This window comes from Leucopleurus acutus (assembly GCF_964270905.1).
Source record: "Leucopleurus acutus genome assembly, chromosome: 5".
Lineage (NCBI taxonomy): Eukaryota > Metazoa > Chordata > Mammalia > Artiodactyla > Delphinidae > Leucopleurus > Leucopleurus acutus.
In genome coordinates, this window is record NC_139147.1 from 106739404 (window position 1) to 106757459 (window position 18056).

Consider the following 18056-nt stretch of genomic DNA (forward strand, 5'->3'; position numbering starts at 1 on the left):
GTGATCCAAAATCTTGCAAATAGAATGGACAAAATAAAAGAAACATTTAACAAGGACCTAAAAGAACTAATGATGAAACAAACAATCATGAACAACATAATAAATGAAATGAAACATACTCTAGATGGGATTAATAGCAGAATAACTGAGGCAGAAGAACGGATAAGTAACCTGGAAGATAAAATAGTGGAAATAACTACCGCAAAGCAGAATAAAGAAAAAAGAATGAAAACAACTGAAGACAGTCTCAGAGACCTCTGGGACCACATTAAATGCACCAACATTCAAATTATAGGGATTCCAGAAGAAGAAGAGAAAAAGAAAGGGACTGACAAAATATTAGAAGAGATTATAGTTGAAAACTTCCCTAATATGGGAAAGGAAATAGTTAATCAAGTCCAGGAAGCACAGAGAGTCCCATACAGGATAAATCCAAGGAGAAATACACCAAGACACATATTAATCAAACTCTCAAAAATTAAATACAAAGAAAGCATATTAAAAGCAGCAAAGGAAAAACAACAAATAAAACACAAGGGAATCCCCATAAGGTTAACAGCTGATCTTTCAGCAGAAACTCTGCAAGCCAGAAGGGACTGGCAGGACATATTTAAAGTGATGAAGGAGAAAAACCTGCAACCAAGATTACTCTACCCAGCAAGGATCTCATTCAGATATGATGGAGAAATTATAACCTTTACAGACAAGCAAAACCTGAGAGAGTTCAGCACTACCAAACCAGCTCTACAACAACTGTTAAAGGAACTTCTCTAGGCAAGAAACACAAGAGAAGGAAAAGACCTACAATAACAAACCCAAAACAATTAGCAAAATGGAATAGGAACATACATATCGATAATTACCTTAAATGTAAATGGACTAAATGCTCCCACCGAAAGACACAGATTGGCTGAATGGATACAAAAACAAGACCCATATATTTGCTGTCTACAAGAGACCCACTTCAGACCTAGAAACACATACAGACTGAAAGTAAGGGGATGGAAAAAGGTATTTCATACAAACGGAAACCAAAAGAAAGCTGGAGTAGCAACTCTCATATCAGACAAAATAGACTTTAAAATAAAGACTATTACAAGACACGAAGAAGGACACTACATAATGATCAAGGGATCGATCCAAGAAGAAGATATAACAATTGTAAATATTTATGCACCCAACATAGGAGCACCTCAATACATAAGGCAAATACTAACAGCCATAAAAGGGGAAATCAACAGTAACACATTCATAGTAGGGGATTTTAACACCCCACTTTCACCAATGGACAGATCATCCAAAATGAAAATAAATAAGGAAACACAAGCTTTAAATGATACATTAAACAAGATGGACTTCATTGATATTTATAGGACATTCCATCCAAAAACAACAGAATACACATTTTTCTCTAGTGCTCATGGAACATTCTCCAGGATAGATCATATCTTGGGTCACAAATCAAGCCTTGGCGGATTTAAGAAAATCGATATTGCATCAAGTATCTTTTCCGACCACAACGCTATGAGACTAGATATCAATTACAGGAAAAGATCTGTAAAAAATACAAACACATGGTGACTAAACAATACACTACTTAATAACGAAGTGATCACTGAAGAAATCAAATAGGAAATTAAAAAATACCTAGAAACAAATGACAATGGAGACACAACGACCCAAAATCTATGGGATGTAGCAAAAGCAGTTCTAACAGGGAAATTTCTAGCAATACAATTCTACCTTAGGAAACAGGAAGCATCTCGAATAAACAACCTAACCTTGCACCTAAAGCAATTAGAATAAGAAGAACCAAAAAAAACCCAAATTTAGCAGAAGGAAAGAAATCATAAAAATCAGATCAGAAATGAATGAAAAAGAAATGAAGGAAACGATAGCAAAGAACAATAAAACTAAAAGCTGGTTCTTTGAGACGATAAACAAAATTGATAAACCATTAGCCAGACTTCTCAAGAAAAAAAGGGAGAAGACTCAATAGAATTAGAAACGAAAAAGGAGAAGTAACAACTGATACTGCAGAAATAAAAAAGGTCATGAGAGATTACTACAGGCAACTCTGTGCCAATAAAATGGACAACCTGGAAGAAATGGACAAATTCTTAGAAATGCACAACCTGCCAAGACTGAATCAGGAAGAAATAGAAAATATGAACAGAACAATCACAAGCACTGAAATTGAAACTGTGATTAAAAATCTTCCAACAAACAAAAGCCCAGGACCAGATGGCTTCACAGGCGAATTCTATCAAATATTTAGAGAAGAGCTAACACCTATCCTTCTCAATCTCTTCCAAACTATAGCAGGGAGAGGAACACTCCCAAACTCATTCTACGAGGCCACCATCACCCTGATACCAAAACCAGACAAGGATGTCACACAGAAAGAAAACTACAGGCCAATATCACTGATGAACATAGATGCAAAAATCCTCAACAAAATACTAGCAAACAGAGTCCAACAGCACATTAAAAGGATCATACACCAAGTTCAAGTGGGGTTTATTCCAGCAATGCAAGGATTCTTCAATATACGCAAATCAATCAACGTGATACACCATATTAACAAACTGAAGAAGAAAAACCATATGATCATCTCAATAGATGCAGAGAAAGCTTTCGACAAAATTCAACACCCATTTATGATAAAAACCTTGCAGTAAATAGGCATAGAGGAAACTTTCCTCAACATAATAAAGGCCATATATGACAAACCAACAGCCAACATCGTCCTCAATGGTGAAAACCTGAAAGCATTTCCACTAAGATCAGGAACAAGACAAGGCTGCCCACTCTCACCACTCTGATTCAACATAGTTTTGGAAGTTTTAGCCACAGCAATCAGAGAAGAAAAGGAAATAAAAGGAATCCAAATCGGAAAAGAAGAAGTAAAGCTGTCACTGTTTGCAGATGACATGATACTATACATAGAGAATCCTAAAGATGCTACCAGAAAACTACTACAGCTAATCAAAGAATTTGGTAAAGTAGCAGGATACAAAATTAATGCACAGCAATCTCTGGCATTCCTTTACACTAATGATGAAAAATCTGAAAGTGAAATCAAGAAAACACTCCCATTTACCATTGCAACAAAAAGAACAAAATATCTAGGAATAAACCTACCTAAGGAGACAAAAGACCTGTATGCAGAAAATTATAAGACACTGATGAAAGAAATTAAAGATAATACAAATAGATGGAGACATATACCATGTTCATGGATTGGAAGAATCAACATTGTGAAAATGACTCTACGATCCAAAGCAATCTACAGATTCAATGCAATCCCTATCAAACTACCACTGGCATTTTTCACAGAACTAGAACAAAAAATTTCACAATTTGTATGGAAACACAAAAGACCCCGAATAGCCAAAGCAATCTTGAGAACGAAAAACGGAGCTGGAGGAATCTGCCTCCCTGACTTCAGACTATACTACAAAGCTACAGTAATCAAGACAGTATGGTACTGGCACAAAAACAAAAAGATAGCTCAATGGAACAGGATAGAAAGCCCAGAGATAAACCCATGCACATATGGTCACCTTATCCTTCATAAAGGAGTCAGGAATGTACAGTGGAGAAAGGACAGCCTCTTCAATAAATGATGCTAGGAAAACTGGACAGGTACATGCAAAAGTATGAAATTAGATCACTCCCTAATACCATACACAAAAATAATCTCAAAATGGATTAAAGACCTAAATGTAAGGCCAGACACTATCAAACTCTTAGAGGAAAACATAGGCGGAACACTCTATGACATAATCACAGCAAGATCCTTTGACCCACCTCCTAGAGAAATGGAAATAAAAGCAAAAATAAACAAATGGGACCTAATGAAACTTTAAAGCTTTTGCACAGCAAAGAAAACCATAAACAAGACCAAAAGACAACCCTCAGAATGGGAGAAAATATTTGCTAATGAAGAAACCGACAAAGGATTAATCTCCAAAATTTATAAGCAGCTCACGGAGCTTAATACCAAAAAAACAAACAACCCAATCCAAAAATGGGCAGAAGACCTAAATAGGCATTTCTCCAAGGAAGATATACAGACTGCCAACAAACACATGAAAGAATGCTCAACATCACTAATCATTAGAGAAATGCAAATCAAAACTACAATGAGATATCATCTCACACCAGTCAGAATGGCCATCACCAAAAAATCTACAAACAATAAATGCTGGAGAGAGTGTGGAGAAAAGGGAACCCTCTTGCACTGTTGGTGGGAATGTGAATTGATACAGCCACTGTGGAGAACAGTATGGAGGTTCCTTAAAAAACTACAAATAGAACTACCATATGACCCAGCAATCCCACTACTGGGCATATACCCTGAGAAAACCATAATTCAAAAAGAGTCATGTACCAAAATGTTCATTGCAGCTCTATTTACATTAGCCCGCAGATGGAAACAACCTAAGTGTCCATCATCAGATGAATGGATACAGAAGATGTGGCACATATATACAATGGAATATTACTCAGCCCAAAAAGAAACGAAATTGAGCTATTTGTAATGAGGTGGACAGACCTAGAGTCTGTCATACAGAGTGAAGTAAGTCAGAAAGCAAGAGACAAATACCGTATGCTAACACATATATATGGAATTTAAGAAAAAAAAATGTCATGAAGAACCTAGGGGTAAGACAGGAATAAAGACACAGACCTACTAGAGAATGGACTTGAGGATATGGGGAGGGGGTAGGGTAAGCTGTGACAAAGCGAGAGAGAGGTATGGACATATATACACTACCAAACGTAAGGTAGATAGCTAGTGGGAAGCAGCCGCATAGCACAGGGATATCAGCTCGGTGCTTTGTGACCGCCTGGAGGGGTGGGATAGGGAGGGTGGGAGGGAGGGAGACGCAGGAGGGAAGAGATATGGGAACATATGTATATATATAACTGATTCTTTTTGTTGTAAAGCAGAAACTAACACACCATTGTAAAGCAATTATACTCCAATAAAGATGTTTAAAAAAAAAATTATAAGGGAACTTTCTAGCGTAATGGTAATATATTTTGGAAGGTATATACATGCATCAAAACACAGCAAGTGTATGCTTAGAATTCGTGCATTTCAGTGTACATAAATTTTGCCTCAACGAAAAATGTCAAAGTTTTGTTTTCAAAAGGAAAAATTTAGGGACTTCCCTGGTGGCACAGTGGTTAAGAATCCACCTGCCAATGCAGGAGACACAAGTTTGATCCCTGGTGTGGGAAGATCCCACACGCTGCGGAGCAACTAAGCCCATGTACCACAACTACTGAGCCTGCGCTCTAGAGCCCGCAAGCCACAACTACTGAAGCCTGTGCACCTAGAGCCTGTGCTCTGCAACAAAAGAAGCCACCGCAATGAGAAGTCCACGCACTGCAACCACGAGTAGCCCTGCTCGCCGCAACTACAGAAAAGCCTGCACGCGGCAACAAGACCCAACACAGCCAAAAATAAATAAATAAATTTTTTTTAAAAAGGAAAAATTTATAAAGGAATACTGAACTCTACTTACTCATAAGTATGCGGAAGTATTTAAGGGGAAAGCCTACTGATGCCTGAAACGAAATGCATCAAAAAATTAGGATAAATTAATGGATAGTGAGAGAAATAGATAAATGGATAGATATGTGACAAAGTAAATAAAATGGTAATGGTAATATCTAGGTGGTGGATATATGGGTCTTCACTGTAAAACTCAATTTTGCTATATGCTTGAAATTTCTCATAAAAGTATGTTGAAAAAAACTACGGGATATATTTAAAGCAGTGATTAAAAGAACATCCATACACTTAAACACTCTTATCAATAGAAATGAAATATAAATAAATTAGCAGCTCAAAAGACTTGAAAAAGAATAACAAAGTAAACCAAAGAAAGCAGAAAAGAAGGATAAAAGCTGAAATTAATAAGGTAGAAAATGGAGAAAAAGATCTAAATAATAAGTCAAAATGATTTCTTTTAAATTAACAAAATAGATAATCAACCATCCAACTTAATAAAGCAAAGGAGAAAGCATAGATAAACAACATAATAAATGACAAGAGGAAAATAAGCATTGAAACAGAAGAAAAAAAGTTTAAATCATAAGAAATTACTTTGCAGACTTCTAGGCAAATAAATTTCAAAATATAGATTAAATAGGTAATATACTAGAAAAATAGTTTACCAAAATTAAACCTATGAGAAATATAAAGTTTAAATTGACCAATTTCTGTTGAAGAAACAAAGTTATCAATACACCATTCAACAAAAAAAAGCACCAGACCCAGATGGTTTCACAAATCTACCAAAACTCTGAATACCAATCCCAATGCTCCACAAATAGTTCCAGAGCATTAAAAATGAAGGAAAACTTACCAAATCTTTGTATGAAGCAAGAATAATGATAAGAGAATAACTGATAAACACGATGTAAAAAAAAAAACCAACATCACGTATGACTATAAAAGTACTAAACTTAAAAATTAGCGAACAGGGATTCCCTGGTGGCGCAGTGGTTGCGAGTCCGCCTGCCGATGCAGGGGATGCGGGTTCGTGCCCCGGTCCGGGAGGATCCCACGTGCTGCGGAGCGGCTGGGCCCGTGAGCCACGGCCACTGGGCCTGCGCGTCGTGAGCCTGTGCTCCGCAGCGGGAGAGGCCACAACAGTGAGAGGCCTGCGTACCACAAAAAAAAAAAAATTAGTGAACAGAATCCCACATCACGAAAATACTACACCAAGACCAATTGAGATTTATTCCAGAAAAGCAATATTAGTTCCTTAATAGATCTACGGGAAAAAAACAAAACAAAACTTGATTCTATCCACAGATGATGAAAAAGCTTTCAACAAAATTCAATATCCATTCCTGGAAAAAAACAAAAACAAAGTGATAGATCCTCTCTTAACATGACAAAATATATATACTTCAGCCCCAGAGCCAGTATATTTCTTCATAAGGAAACACTAGGAGCTTTTACACTAAAATTAGGAAAAAGACAAGGATGTATATCACCTCCACTGGCATTCAATATTTTATTGGAAGTAAAAGCCAATGCAATTAGATGAGAGAAAGCAAACAGAAGAATAAAAATTGGAAAAGAAGTAAAACTATTTCTATTTGCAGAGAACATGATAGTGTATCTGATAAACCCTAGAGAATCAATGCTAAAACTAACTCAAGCAATAACAGAATTGAGTAAGGCATCAGGGTATAAAATTAACATAATCCATACTACCAAAAATAATATACATATTCAATGCAATCTCTATCAAAATTCCAATGGCATTTTCACAGAATTAGAACAAACAATCCTAAAATTTGTATGGACCACAAAAGACACCAAATAGCCAAAACAATCTTGAGAAAAAAGAAAAAGCTGGAGGAATCATGCTTCCTGATTTCAGTCTATATTACAAAGCATTCAAAGCAATATGGTTTCGGCATAAAAACAGACACATAGATCAATGGAACAGATTAGAGAGCTCAGAAATAAACCCATGTGCATATCATCAATTAATTTACATCAAAGAAGTCAAGACTATACAATGAGGAAATACTCTCTTCAATAAATGGTGTTGAGAAAGCTGGATAGTCATGTGTAAAAGAATGAAACTGGGCCACTATCTTACACCATACACAAAAAAGAACTCAAAATGGATTTAAGACTTAAACATAAGACCTGAAACCACAAAACTCCTAGAATAAAACATAAGGGAAAATATCCTTGACATAAGTCTTGGTAATGATTTTTGGGAATAGACAACAAAAGCAAAAATCAACAAATACGGCTACATTAAACGAAAAGGTTTCTGCACAGCAAAGGAAACTATCAATAAAATGAAAAGGCAATGTACTGAATGGGAGAAGATATGTGTAAATCACATATCTAATAACAAGTTAATATCCAAAATACAGATGACTCTTGAAGAACTCAGGGGTTGGGGTATCAACTCCTCCCTCCCCGCCACAGTCAAAAATCCTCATATAACTTTCAACCCTCCACATCCCCAGATCCACATCCATGGATTCAACCAAACTCAATAGCGTAGTACCGCAGTACATATGTATTGGAAAAAATTGACGTATAAGTGGACCATTGCAGTTCAAAACAGTGTCGTTCAAGCGTCAACTGTATATAAGAAACTCATACAGTGCTTGCTTCAGCAGCACATATACTAAAACTGGAATGATACAGAGAGGAATAGCATGGCCTCTGCACAAGGATGGCATGCAAATTCGTGAAGTGTTCCATATTTTTACAGTACTACAAAGCTACAGTAATCAAAGCAGCATGGTATTGGTACAAAAACAAGCATACAGATCAATGGAACAGAATAGAGAGCCCAGAAATAAACCCACACACCTACAGTCAATTAATCAACAACGGAGGCAAGAATATAAAATGGGAAAAAGACAGTCTATTCAGCAAGTAGTGCTGGGAAAGCTGGACAGCTGCATGTAAATCAATGAAGTTAGAACACACTCTTACACCATGCACAAAAAAAAAACAAACTCAAAATGGCTTAAAGACTTAAACACAAGACATGATACCACAAAACTCCTAGAAAAGAGCACAGGCAAAACGTTCTCAGACATAAATCATACCAATGTCTTCTTAGAGCAGTCTCCTAAGGTAATAGAAATAAACAAATGGAACCTAATCAAACTTACAAGTTTTGGCATAGCAAAGGAGACCATTAAAGAAAAAAAGAAAAGAAAAGACAGCCTACTGAATGGGAGAAAATATCTGCAAATGATGCGAAAGACAAGAGCTTAATCTCCAAAGTATACAAACAGCTCATACAACAACAAAACAAACAAACCAATCAAAAAATGGGCAGAAGACCTTAATAGACATTTCTCCAAAGAAGACATACAGATGGCCAGTAGGCACAAGAAAAGATGCTCAACATCACTCATTATTAGAGAAATGCAAATCAAAACTACAGTGAGGTACCACCTCACACCAGTCAGAATGGCCATCATTAAAAAGTCTACAAATAACAAATATTGAAGAGGATGTGGAGAAAAGCTAACCCTCCTACACTGTTGGTGGAAATGTAAACCACTATGGAAGCCACTATGGAAAACAGTGTGGAGGTTCCTCAGAAAACTAAAAATAGAATTACCATATGAGTCAGCAATCCAACTCCTAGAAACATACCCACACAAAACTACAATTCAAAAAGACACATGCGCACCTATGTTCATAGCAGCACTGTTCACAACAGCCAAGACATGTAAACTACCTAAATGTCCATCGACAGATGAATGGATAAAGAAGATGTGGTACATATATACAATGGAATACTACTCAGCCATAAAAAAGAATGAAATAATGCCATTTGCAGCAACATGGATGCAACTAGAGATTATCATACTAAGTAAAGTAAGTCAGAAAGAGAAAGACAAATACTGTATGATATCATGTATATGTGGAATCTAGAATATGGCACAAATGAACCTATCTGCAAAACAGAAGCAGACTCATAGAGAACAGACTTGTGATTGCCAAAGGGGAGGGGGGGAAGGAGAGGAATGGATTGGGAGTTTGGGGTTGGTAGATGCAAACTATTACATTTAGAATGGATAAACAACAAGGTCCTAATGTATGACACAGGAAACTATACTCAATATCCTGTGATAAACCATAATGGAAAAGAATATTAAAAAAAGCACGTCTGTATGTGTATAACTGAGTCACTCTGATGTACAGCAGAGATTGGCACAGCATTGTAAATCAACTATACTTCAATTTTTAAAAAAAGGGGGGGGAAGAAAAAAATTCATATAACTCAATAGCAAAAAACAAACAATCCAATTAAAAAAGGGACAGAGATCTGGACAAAGAGTTTTCAAAAGAAGACATACAATGCAATCCCTATCAAAATACACATGACATTTTTCACACAACTAGAACAAATAATTCTAAAATTTGTATGGAAACACAAAAGACCCCAAAGAGCCAAAATAATTTTGAGAAAGAAGAACAAAGATGAAGGTATTACGCTCCCTGCTTTCAAACTGTACTACAAAGCAAAAGTAACCAAAACAGTATGGTACTAGCACAAAAACAGACACATAGCTCAATGGAACAAAATACACAGCCCAGAAATGAATCCAAACTTAACATGGGTAATTAATCTACAACAAAGAAGGTAAGAACATACAATAGGGAAAAGACAACCTCTTCAATAAATGGTGCTAGGAAAACTGGACAATTACATGCAAAAGAATCAAACTGGACTACTTTTTCACACCATACACAAACATACACTCAAAATAGATTAAAGACTTAAATTTAAGATTTGAAACCATAAAACTTTTAGAAGAAAACGGCAGTATGCTCTTTGGCATTGGTCTTAGCAATATTTTTTGGACACGTCTCCTTAAGCGAGGGAAACAAAAGCAAAAATAAACAAATGGGACTATATCAAACCAAAAAGCTTTTGCACAGGGAAGGAAACTATCGAAAAAACCAAAAGCCAACCTACTGAATGGCAGAAGATATTTGCAAATGATATATCTGATAATGGGTTAATATCCAAAATATACAATGAACTCAACATCAAAAAAACAAACAACCGATTATAAAATGAGCTGAGGACCTGAACAGACATTTTTCCAAAGAAAACATACAGATGACCAACAGACACATGACAAGATGTTCAACATCATTAATCATGAGGAAAATGCAAATTAGAACAACAATGAGATATCACCTCACACCTGTCAGAATGGCTATTATCAAAAAGACAACAAATAACAAGTGTTGGCAAAGATGTAGAGAAAAGGGAACCTCTGTGCACTGTTGGTGGGAATGTAAATTGATACAGGCACTGTGGGAAATGGTATGGAGGTTCCTCAAAAAAATTAAAAATAGAACTACCATACAATCCAGCATTCCACTTTTGGGTATTTTTCCAAGAAAACAAAAACACTAACTTGAATAGATATATGCACCCCTTTGTTCACTGCAGCATTATTTACAATAGCCAACATGGAAGCAACCTAAGTGTCCATGGATAAATGAATGAATAAAGATGTCATACATATGGACTGTTCCTCAGCCATAAAAAAGAATGAAATCTTGCCATTTGTGACAACCTGGACCTAAAGGGTATTATGCTAAGTGAAATAAGTCAGACCGAAAAAGACAAATTCCATACGATTTCACTTATATGTGAAATCTAAAAAACAAAACAAATGAACAGACATAACAAAACAGAAACAGATTCACATACAATCAACCCTCTGATGGTTGCTAGGGGCAGGGGGTTGTGGGGGATCAGTGAAATAGGTGAGGGAGATTAAGAGGAACAAACTTCCAGTTACAAAGTAAGTCAACGGGGGCTTCCCTGGTGGCGCAGTGGTTGAGAGTCCGCCTGCCGATGCAGGGGACACGGGTTCGTGCCCCGGCCCGGCAATATCCCACATGCCACGGAGTGGCTAGGCCCGTGAGCCATGGCCGCTGAGCCTGCATGTCCGGAGCCTGTGCTCCGCAACGGGAGAGGCCACAACAGTGAGAGGCCCACGTACCGCAAAAAATAAAAATAAAAAAAAAATAAGTCAAGGGACTATAACAGTACAGCGTAAGAAATATAATCAGTAATATTGTGATAACTTTGTACGGTGACAGACCTAGACTTACTGTGGTGATCATTTTGTATAAAATGTATAAAATGATATAACATATAAAAATATCATTATGTTTTATACTTGAAACTAATATAATATTGTAAGTCAATTGTACTTCAGTTAAAATAAAACTAATCATAATTAGTAAAAAATAAATAAATTTCAATTAAAAATAAAATCAAATAAAAAATAAAAATGACATTCCATCAGTAAGGCTATGAGGAAACAGAACTCTCTTACATTACTGAGAGGAATTCAGCAATTTCCAACAAAATTACAAACATATTTACCTTTTGATTCAGCAATCCCACTTCTAGGAATTTCCCCTGAAGATACACCTCCAACAATACAAAAATAATCAAGCACCAGGTTATTCATGACAGCTTTTTAGTAACTGTAAAATTTTGGCACTGTCTTTAAGATCCATACCTAGGAAACTGGCTAAACAAATCATGATACATTCACACAATGAAGTACAATAAGCAGCTATAAAAAATGAGTAAGAGTATTATTAATTGATATAGTGATTTCCAAGATATATTAGTAAATAGAAAAAGCAAAGTGCAAAGAGTATCTATAGTATGCCATAGATATAACCACTACTTTGTTTAAAAAGAAACGGAGGAAAGCTAAAACACAAACTAATAGGATTAGTTCTAGGAGGTGGTTAGGAACAGGATAGAAGGTATAAAGGGACATGATACTTCTCCATGCACACATTTTACAGTGCTGTCTTTTGGAACCATGTTAATGTTTCACATACTAAAATAAAGGCAGGGGGACCAAAAAGTAAATACAATTTAAAAACTTAGGGGATAAAAAAACTTAAAATGAAATATAAACAGAAACAAATGAAACTAACCTTCAAAAGAACTAACCATAATAAAGTGGAGAGGGGAACCAAATACCCCAGAGTAAAGATAAAAAGAACCATAAAAAATATCTGACTCTATAAGTTTGTTTTTCAAAGTGGTACATATCAGCAATTTTGTAACTACTTTCTGTGTATCCTAGAATTGAGGAAATAAGTAAATGTACTGTGAATAATAGTAGGTTTCTTACTGTTGTAAAAGGAAGTGACAGGATACATGTCACAACTTGAGTACTTCAAGAAGAATATAGAAACTATACTAAAAAGCATAATCATCAAATTACTCTATGACTTATCCACAGAACTTGCAGCAACTTCACACATTTGATTTCCCTCCTTCTGCCATCCCTCAAAACATGCTTCATCTTGTTTTTTAGACATGTAACAACAAAGTTTTGTGAAAGTATTTGACTTTGCATGACTGAAATCACTCTTTTCTATTACAAAGCACAGAGATCATTAACAATGTACCTGTAAATTTAGAATGACATAGTACTTTTTCTTTGAAAAACTCACTACAGTTAACCCTTGAACAACATGGGTTGAACTGTGAGGGTCCATTTATACGTGGATTTTTTTTCAATAAATACTGCAGTACTGAACTTATGGTTACCAGGGAAAAGGTGGGGGGAAGGGATAGTTAGGAAGTTTGGGATTGACATGTACACACTGCTATATTTAAAATGGATAACCAACAAGGACCTACTGTACAGCACAGGAAACTCTGCTCTATATTATATAACAACCTAAATGGGAAAAGAATTTGAGAAAGAATAGATACATGTATACGTATAACTGAATCACTTTGCTGTACACCTGAAACTAACACAACGTTGTCCATCAACTGTACTCCAAGGGCTTCCCTGGTGGAGCAGTGGTTAAGAATCCACCTGCTGGGCTTCCCTGGTGGCGCAGTAGTTGAGAATCTGCCTGCCAATGCAGACGACACGGGTTCAAGCCCTGGTTTGGGAAGATCCCACATGCCGCGGAGCAACTACGTCCATGAGCCACAATTACTGAGCCTGCGCGTCTGGAGCCTGTGCTCCACAACAAGAGAGGCTGCGATAGTGAGAAGCCCACGCACCGCGATGAAGAGTGGCCCCCGCTTGCCACAACTAGAGAAAGCCCTCGCACAGAAACGAAGACCCAACACAGCCATAAATAAATAAATAGAATTTTAAAGAAAAGAATCCACCTGCCAATGCAGGGGACACGGGTTCGAGCCCTGGTCCAGGAATATCCCACATGCCATGGAGCAACTAAGCCCGTGCGCTACAACTACTGAGCCTGCACTCTACAGCCCGTGAGCCACACTACTGAGCCCACGTGACACAACTACTGAAGCCCGCACACCTAGAGCCCATGCTCTGCAACAAAAGCCACCACAATGAGAAGCCCACGCACAGCAACGAAGAGTATCCCCACTTGCCACAACTATGCTCTCAACAATGAAGACCCAATGCAGCCAAAAATAAAATTAAGAAACAAAAAAATAAAATAAATAAAAGTATACTCCAATGTAAAATAAAAACTAAAAAATAGGGACGTCCCTGGTGGTGCAGTGTTAAGAATCCGCCTGCCAATGCAGGGGACATTGGTTCGAGCACTGGTCCGGGAAGACTCCACATGCCATGGAGCAAATAAGCCCATGCACCACAACTATTGAGCCTGTGCTCTAGAGCGTGCAAGCGACAACTACTGAGCATGCGAGCCACAATTACTGAAGCCCATGCACCTAGAGCCCATGCTCTGCAACAAGAGAAGCCACAGCAAAAAGAAACCCACAAACCACATGAAGAGTAGCCTCCGCTCTCCGCAACTAGAGAAAGACCACGCACAATAACAAAGACCCAACACAGTCAAAAATAAATAAATAAATAAAAACTTTAAAGAAAACACTACAATACTACACGATCCACAGTTGGTTGGATATGTAGATGCGGAACCGTGGATACGGAAGGCTAACCATGGGACCTGAGAATCCTCAGATTTTGATACCTGCAGCAGGTCCTGGAATCAATCCCCTGCACATATTAAGGAACTAATGTACTTACAGCTTCTTTATTTAAATTAAAGTCTTAATTAACTAAACTGTTCAAAGAATGAGTTGTTCAATTTTCTTCTTAAACCAAGATTAACCTAGAAACTCATTTACTTTAAACATCTTGAAGAATAAATTCCTAAAATACATTACCAAAATAATGTGTATAAAACATGGATAAAGTATTTTCTCAAGATTTAGGACTTTGCAGTGTCTCCAGATTATTTAGTTATTGCAGTTAAATGCAGAAGTGTCGATGCAAGAGGCTGAGAAATTGCTGTTTTGAATAAACCTCTGAACTTCCTTTCTCATATACAAAATGAAGGTATTACCCTGCATGACAGCCTGACAGTTACAAAACTCAAAACATTTAGTAAAATGCATATGTGCTGGATAATTTGTTGCTGATTAGATGTCCACTGCGATTCCTTTTAAAGTCTTCCTTGCACTGCAAAAGAGAAGAAATTACCATCTCCAGATTCCCCTCTGGAGGAAGTAATAGGTAGATACTTGGGTAGAGAAGCAGCTTCCTGGTAAGTAGTTTCTTGAGAACCACACACTTTGGTGCTACAAACCCAGAGTTCGTAAGATTTACAGTGACTTCTAAGCAAAGAAGCAGCTTCCACGCTTAGGCTAAAATAATCAGTAACAGCTTCCCTAATTCCCTGAGCCCCTCCAAAGGTTACATAAGCCTTTAATTCCCCATCTTAAAACCTTGATGCTTGGAATTGAGTGACTTGTATTTTCCTAATCAAAATGTCATTGACTGATAAAGTGTGTATGAAAATACTCTACAAAATGTAAAAGACCATACAAAAGCATGGATTATTATTTCTATTCTCACTGACAGGAAATTTTCAACTGAAGTTGTTTTCTGGTAATCAGCTTCTACAAGCAAGGCATTATGTTAGGTACCAAGAGATTGCCCTGCAAGAGTTTACAGTATATGAGAATAACAAAAACATAATATTCACAATGTAACTGTTACAAATCAGGAATCAAATGTGATGGTGGGTCAGAGAAAGGATGGATTAAATTTGACTTGGGAGTGAAAGGGTAAAAATCGAAAAAGGATTTAAGGAAGAAGAAAATTAGAGATTAAATAGAACTGAACACTAAAGGGTAGGAAAACTTCTCAAAGTAGACATAATATAAGAAACTGGAAGAAAGAGCACACTCAAAGAAACAAAGCTAGCAACTCAGAGACATAGATGGAGAACAAAAGGCATGTAACACAGAATGGCTTGTGTGTATGTTGTGTGTGTACAAAGGAGAGGAGGCTGAGGCCAAATAATACAAGGCCAGAAAAGTTAAATATTTGGACTTACTGCTATTATCCAACTTCAGATTCAGAGAGATTTATAGAATTTTATGCCCAGATAATAAAATCAGGCTGCTAATATACCCCCACAACTAGAGCCTAATAGAATGAAAAACTAAACAGAGAAAAGAAACTGATCTTCCTAAAATGCTGTTTTTATCCTAGCACTCTTCTTCTCAAAAGCCTTCAATAATTTCTGAATACCTGCTTCTATCAAGTCCCTCCATACCATGGTCCCCATCTGATTCAACCATATTTTCTAGCATTATCCAAAATGTACAACTCTCTCCAGATAGGCTATGCTCTGTATTATTTGCCCTTGAGCACAGCCAGAAAATGCAGGTGGAGTGACATCACGTCTGCTCAGGCTCCTATAACAAAATACCATAGACTGGGCAGCTTAAACAACAGAAACATATTTCTCACAGAGGTTGTAAAGTCAAAGATCAATATGCCAGCTGACTGGTTCCTGATAAGAGCTCTCTTCCTGGTTTATAGATGGCAACTTTTTCACTGTGTCCTCACATGGCCTTTCCTCTGAGTGCGTGCTCAAAGAGAGGGAAAGATCTCTCTCTCTCTTCTTATAAGGCCACTAGCCTTATTGGATTAGGACCTCACCCTTTTGACCTTATTTAACTTTAATTAGCTCCATAAAGACACTATCTCCAAATACAATTTCACTGGGGCTTGGGACTTCAACATATGAATTTAGGGGGGACACAAACATTCACTCCATAACATACTGGGTTATTTCTGAGGCTAGACCTTAAGAGATTTTGCAACTTCTGTTCTTCTTGAAATACTTCCTCTATCATGTGAAAAAGCCCAGCCATTCCTACTGGAGGATGAGAAGCGACAGGGAAACTAAGGAACCCCCCCAGCCAACAGCCAATAGCCAGCACCAAATGCCAGATACTGTATGACACCACATTGGACCATCCAGTTTCAGTCAAGCTATCAGATAACTAGAACCACATAAGCGACCCCAGATGAGACTAGCAGAAGAACTGCTAGCTAAGCTCAGTCAAAACTGTAAATTATGAAAAAAAAAAATGATTATTGCTTTAAGTCACTAAATTTGGGGACAGTGTGTTACAAAGCAATAAATATCTGATATGGCATACCTTCTTGTTCTGCTTTTTGACCTAGACCTCTGAACTCTATAGGATTTCCCTCGACCCCTTGAACGACTTCGACTTCGTTTTCTTCTAGAGCCATAAGAAGAGCTACTGCTCGATCGATGCCTGCGTCTGAAATAAAATATAATCAAATATTACTTGCCTCCCAAATATTATCAGATACTAATATGGTATGAGAACTATACCAGTTTGTATCTTCCCATCTACAAAGAATACACAAAGGATGAAGACTCATGCGCTGGGCCTGGGGGAAAACAAAACAAAACAAAACCCTTTGGGGATTGAGACTCATAAATATATAACTACAAAAAGAAAAGTGTTTTACCCAGAAAAATTAAAAGCACAGAAACATATGAACTCTGAAGAATGTTACTCTCACTACTACATAAGTAAAATTATGAAAATCACCTTCTATCATAAGAATGTGAGCGAGGCTGAAGATCTCTGGACCAAGATCTTGACTTTGACCTTGATTTCCTTCCACCTTTCTTTCGGCTATATGTTCTACTATCTGAAGAACTACTTGAAGAAGACCGTCTACGGTGTTTCTTTTTTCTCTTGCTTCTGCTTTCTTCTTCAGTATCAGATGACCGGCGTCCCATTTCTACAGGTTTAAATTCAAAGAAAATTATTTCTAACATAATGGCACAATGGATGAAATTCAATACAGTAATTTTTTTAACTATGTAAAAATTTAAGGGCATCCCTAGTGGCGCAGTGGTTGAGAGTCCGCCTGCCGATACAGGGGACACGGGTTCGTGCCCCAGTCCAGGAAGATCCCACATGCCGCGGAGTGGCTGGGCCCGTGAGCCATGGCCGCTAAGTCTGCACGTCCGGAGCCTGTGCTCCGCAACGGGAGAGGCCACAACAGTGAGAGGCCCGCGCACCGCGATGAAGGGTGGCCCCCGCTTGCCTCAATTAGAGAAAGCCCTCGCACAGAAACGAAGACCCAACACAGCCATAAATAAATAAATAAATAAATAATTTAAAAAAAAAAAAAACTGAATCAATACACCCTCACCACGTCACTTGTGA

General features: G+C 37.4%; 1 protein-coding gene across 2 annotated transcripts in view; it reads right to left on the reverse strand.

Moving 5' to 3' along the window:
* RSRC1 (arginine and serine rich coiled-coil 1) overlaps positions 1–18056 on the reverse strand; it is a 450158-nt gene that overhangs the window by 424187 nt on the left and 7915 nt on the right. For both annotated transcript variants that reach the window (XM_082840357.1, XM_082840356.1), the window contains exons 2-3: positions 17430–17625; positions 17007–17132 (exon numbers count right to left, since the gene is read on the reverse strand). In XM_082840357.1, coding sequence (XP_082696483.1) covers positions 17007–17132; positions 17430–17623 — 320 coding nt within the window. In that variant the 5' untranslated portion in view covers positions 17624–17625. The remainder of the gene's footprint in view (positions 1–17006; positions 17133–17429; positions 17626–18056) is intronic.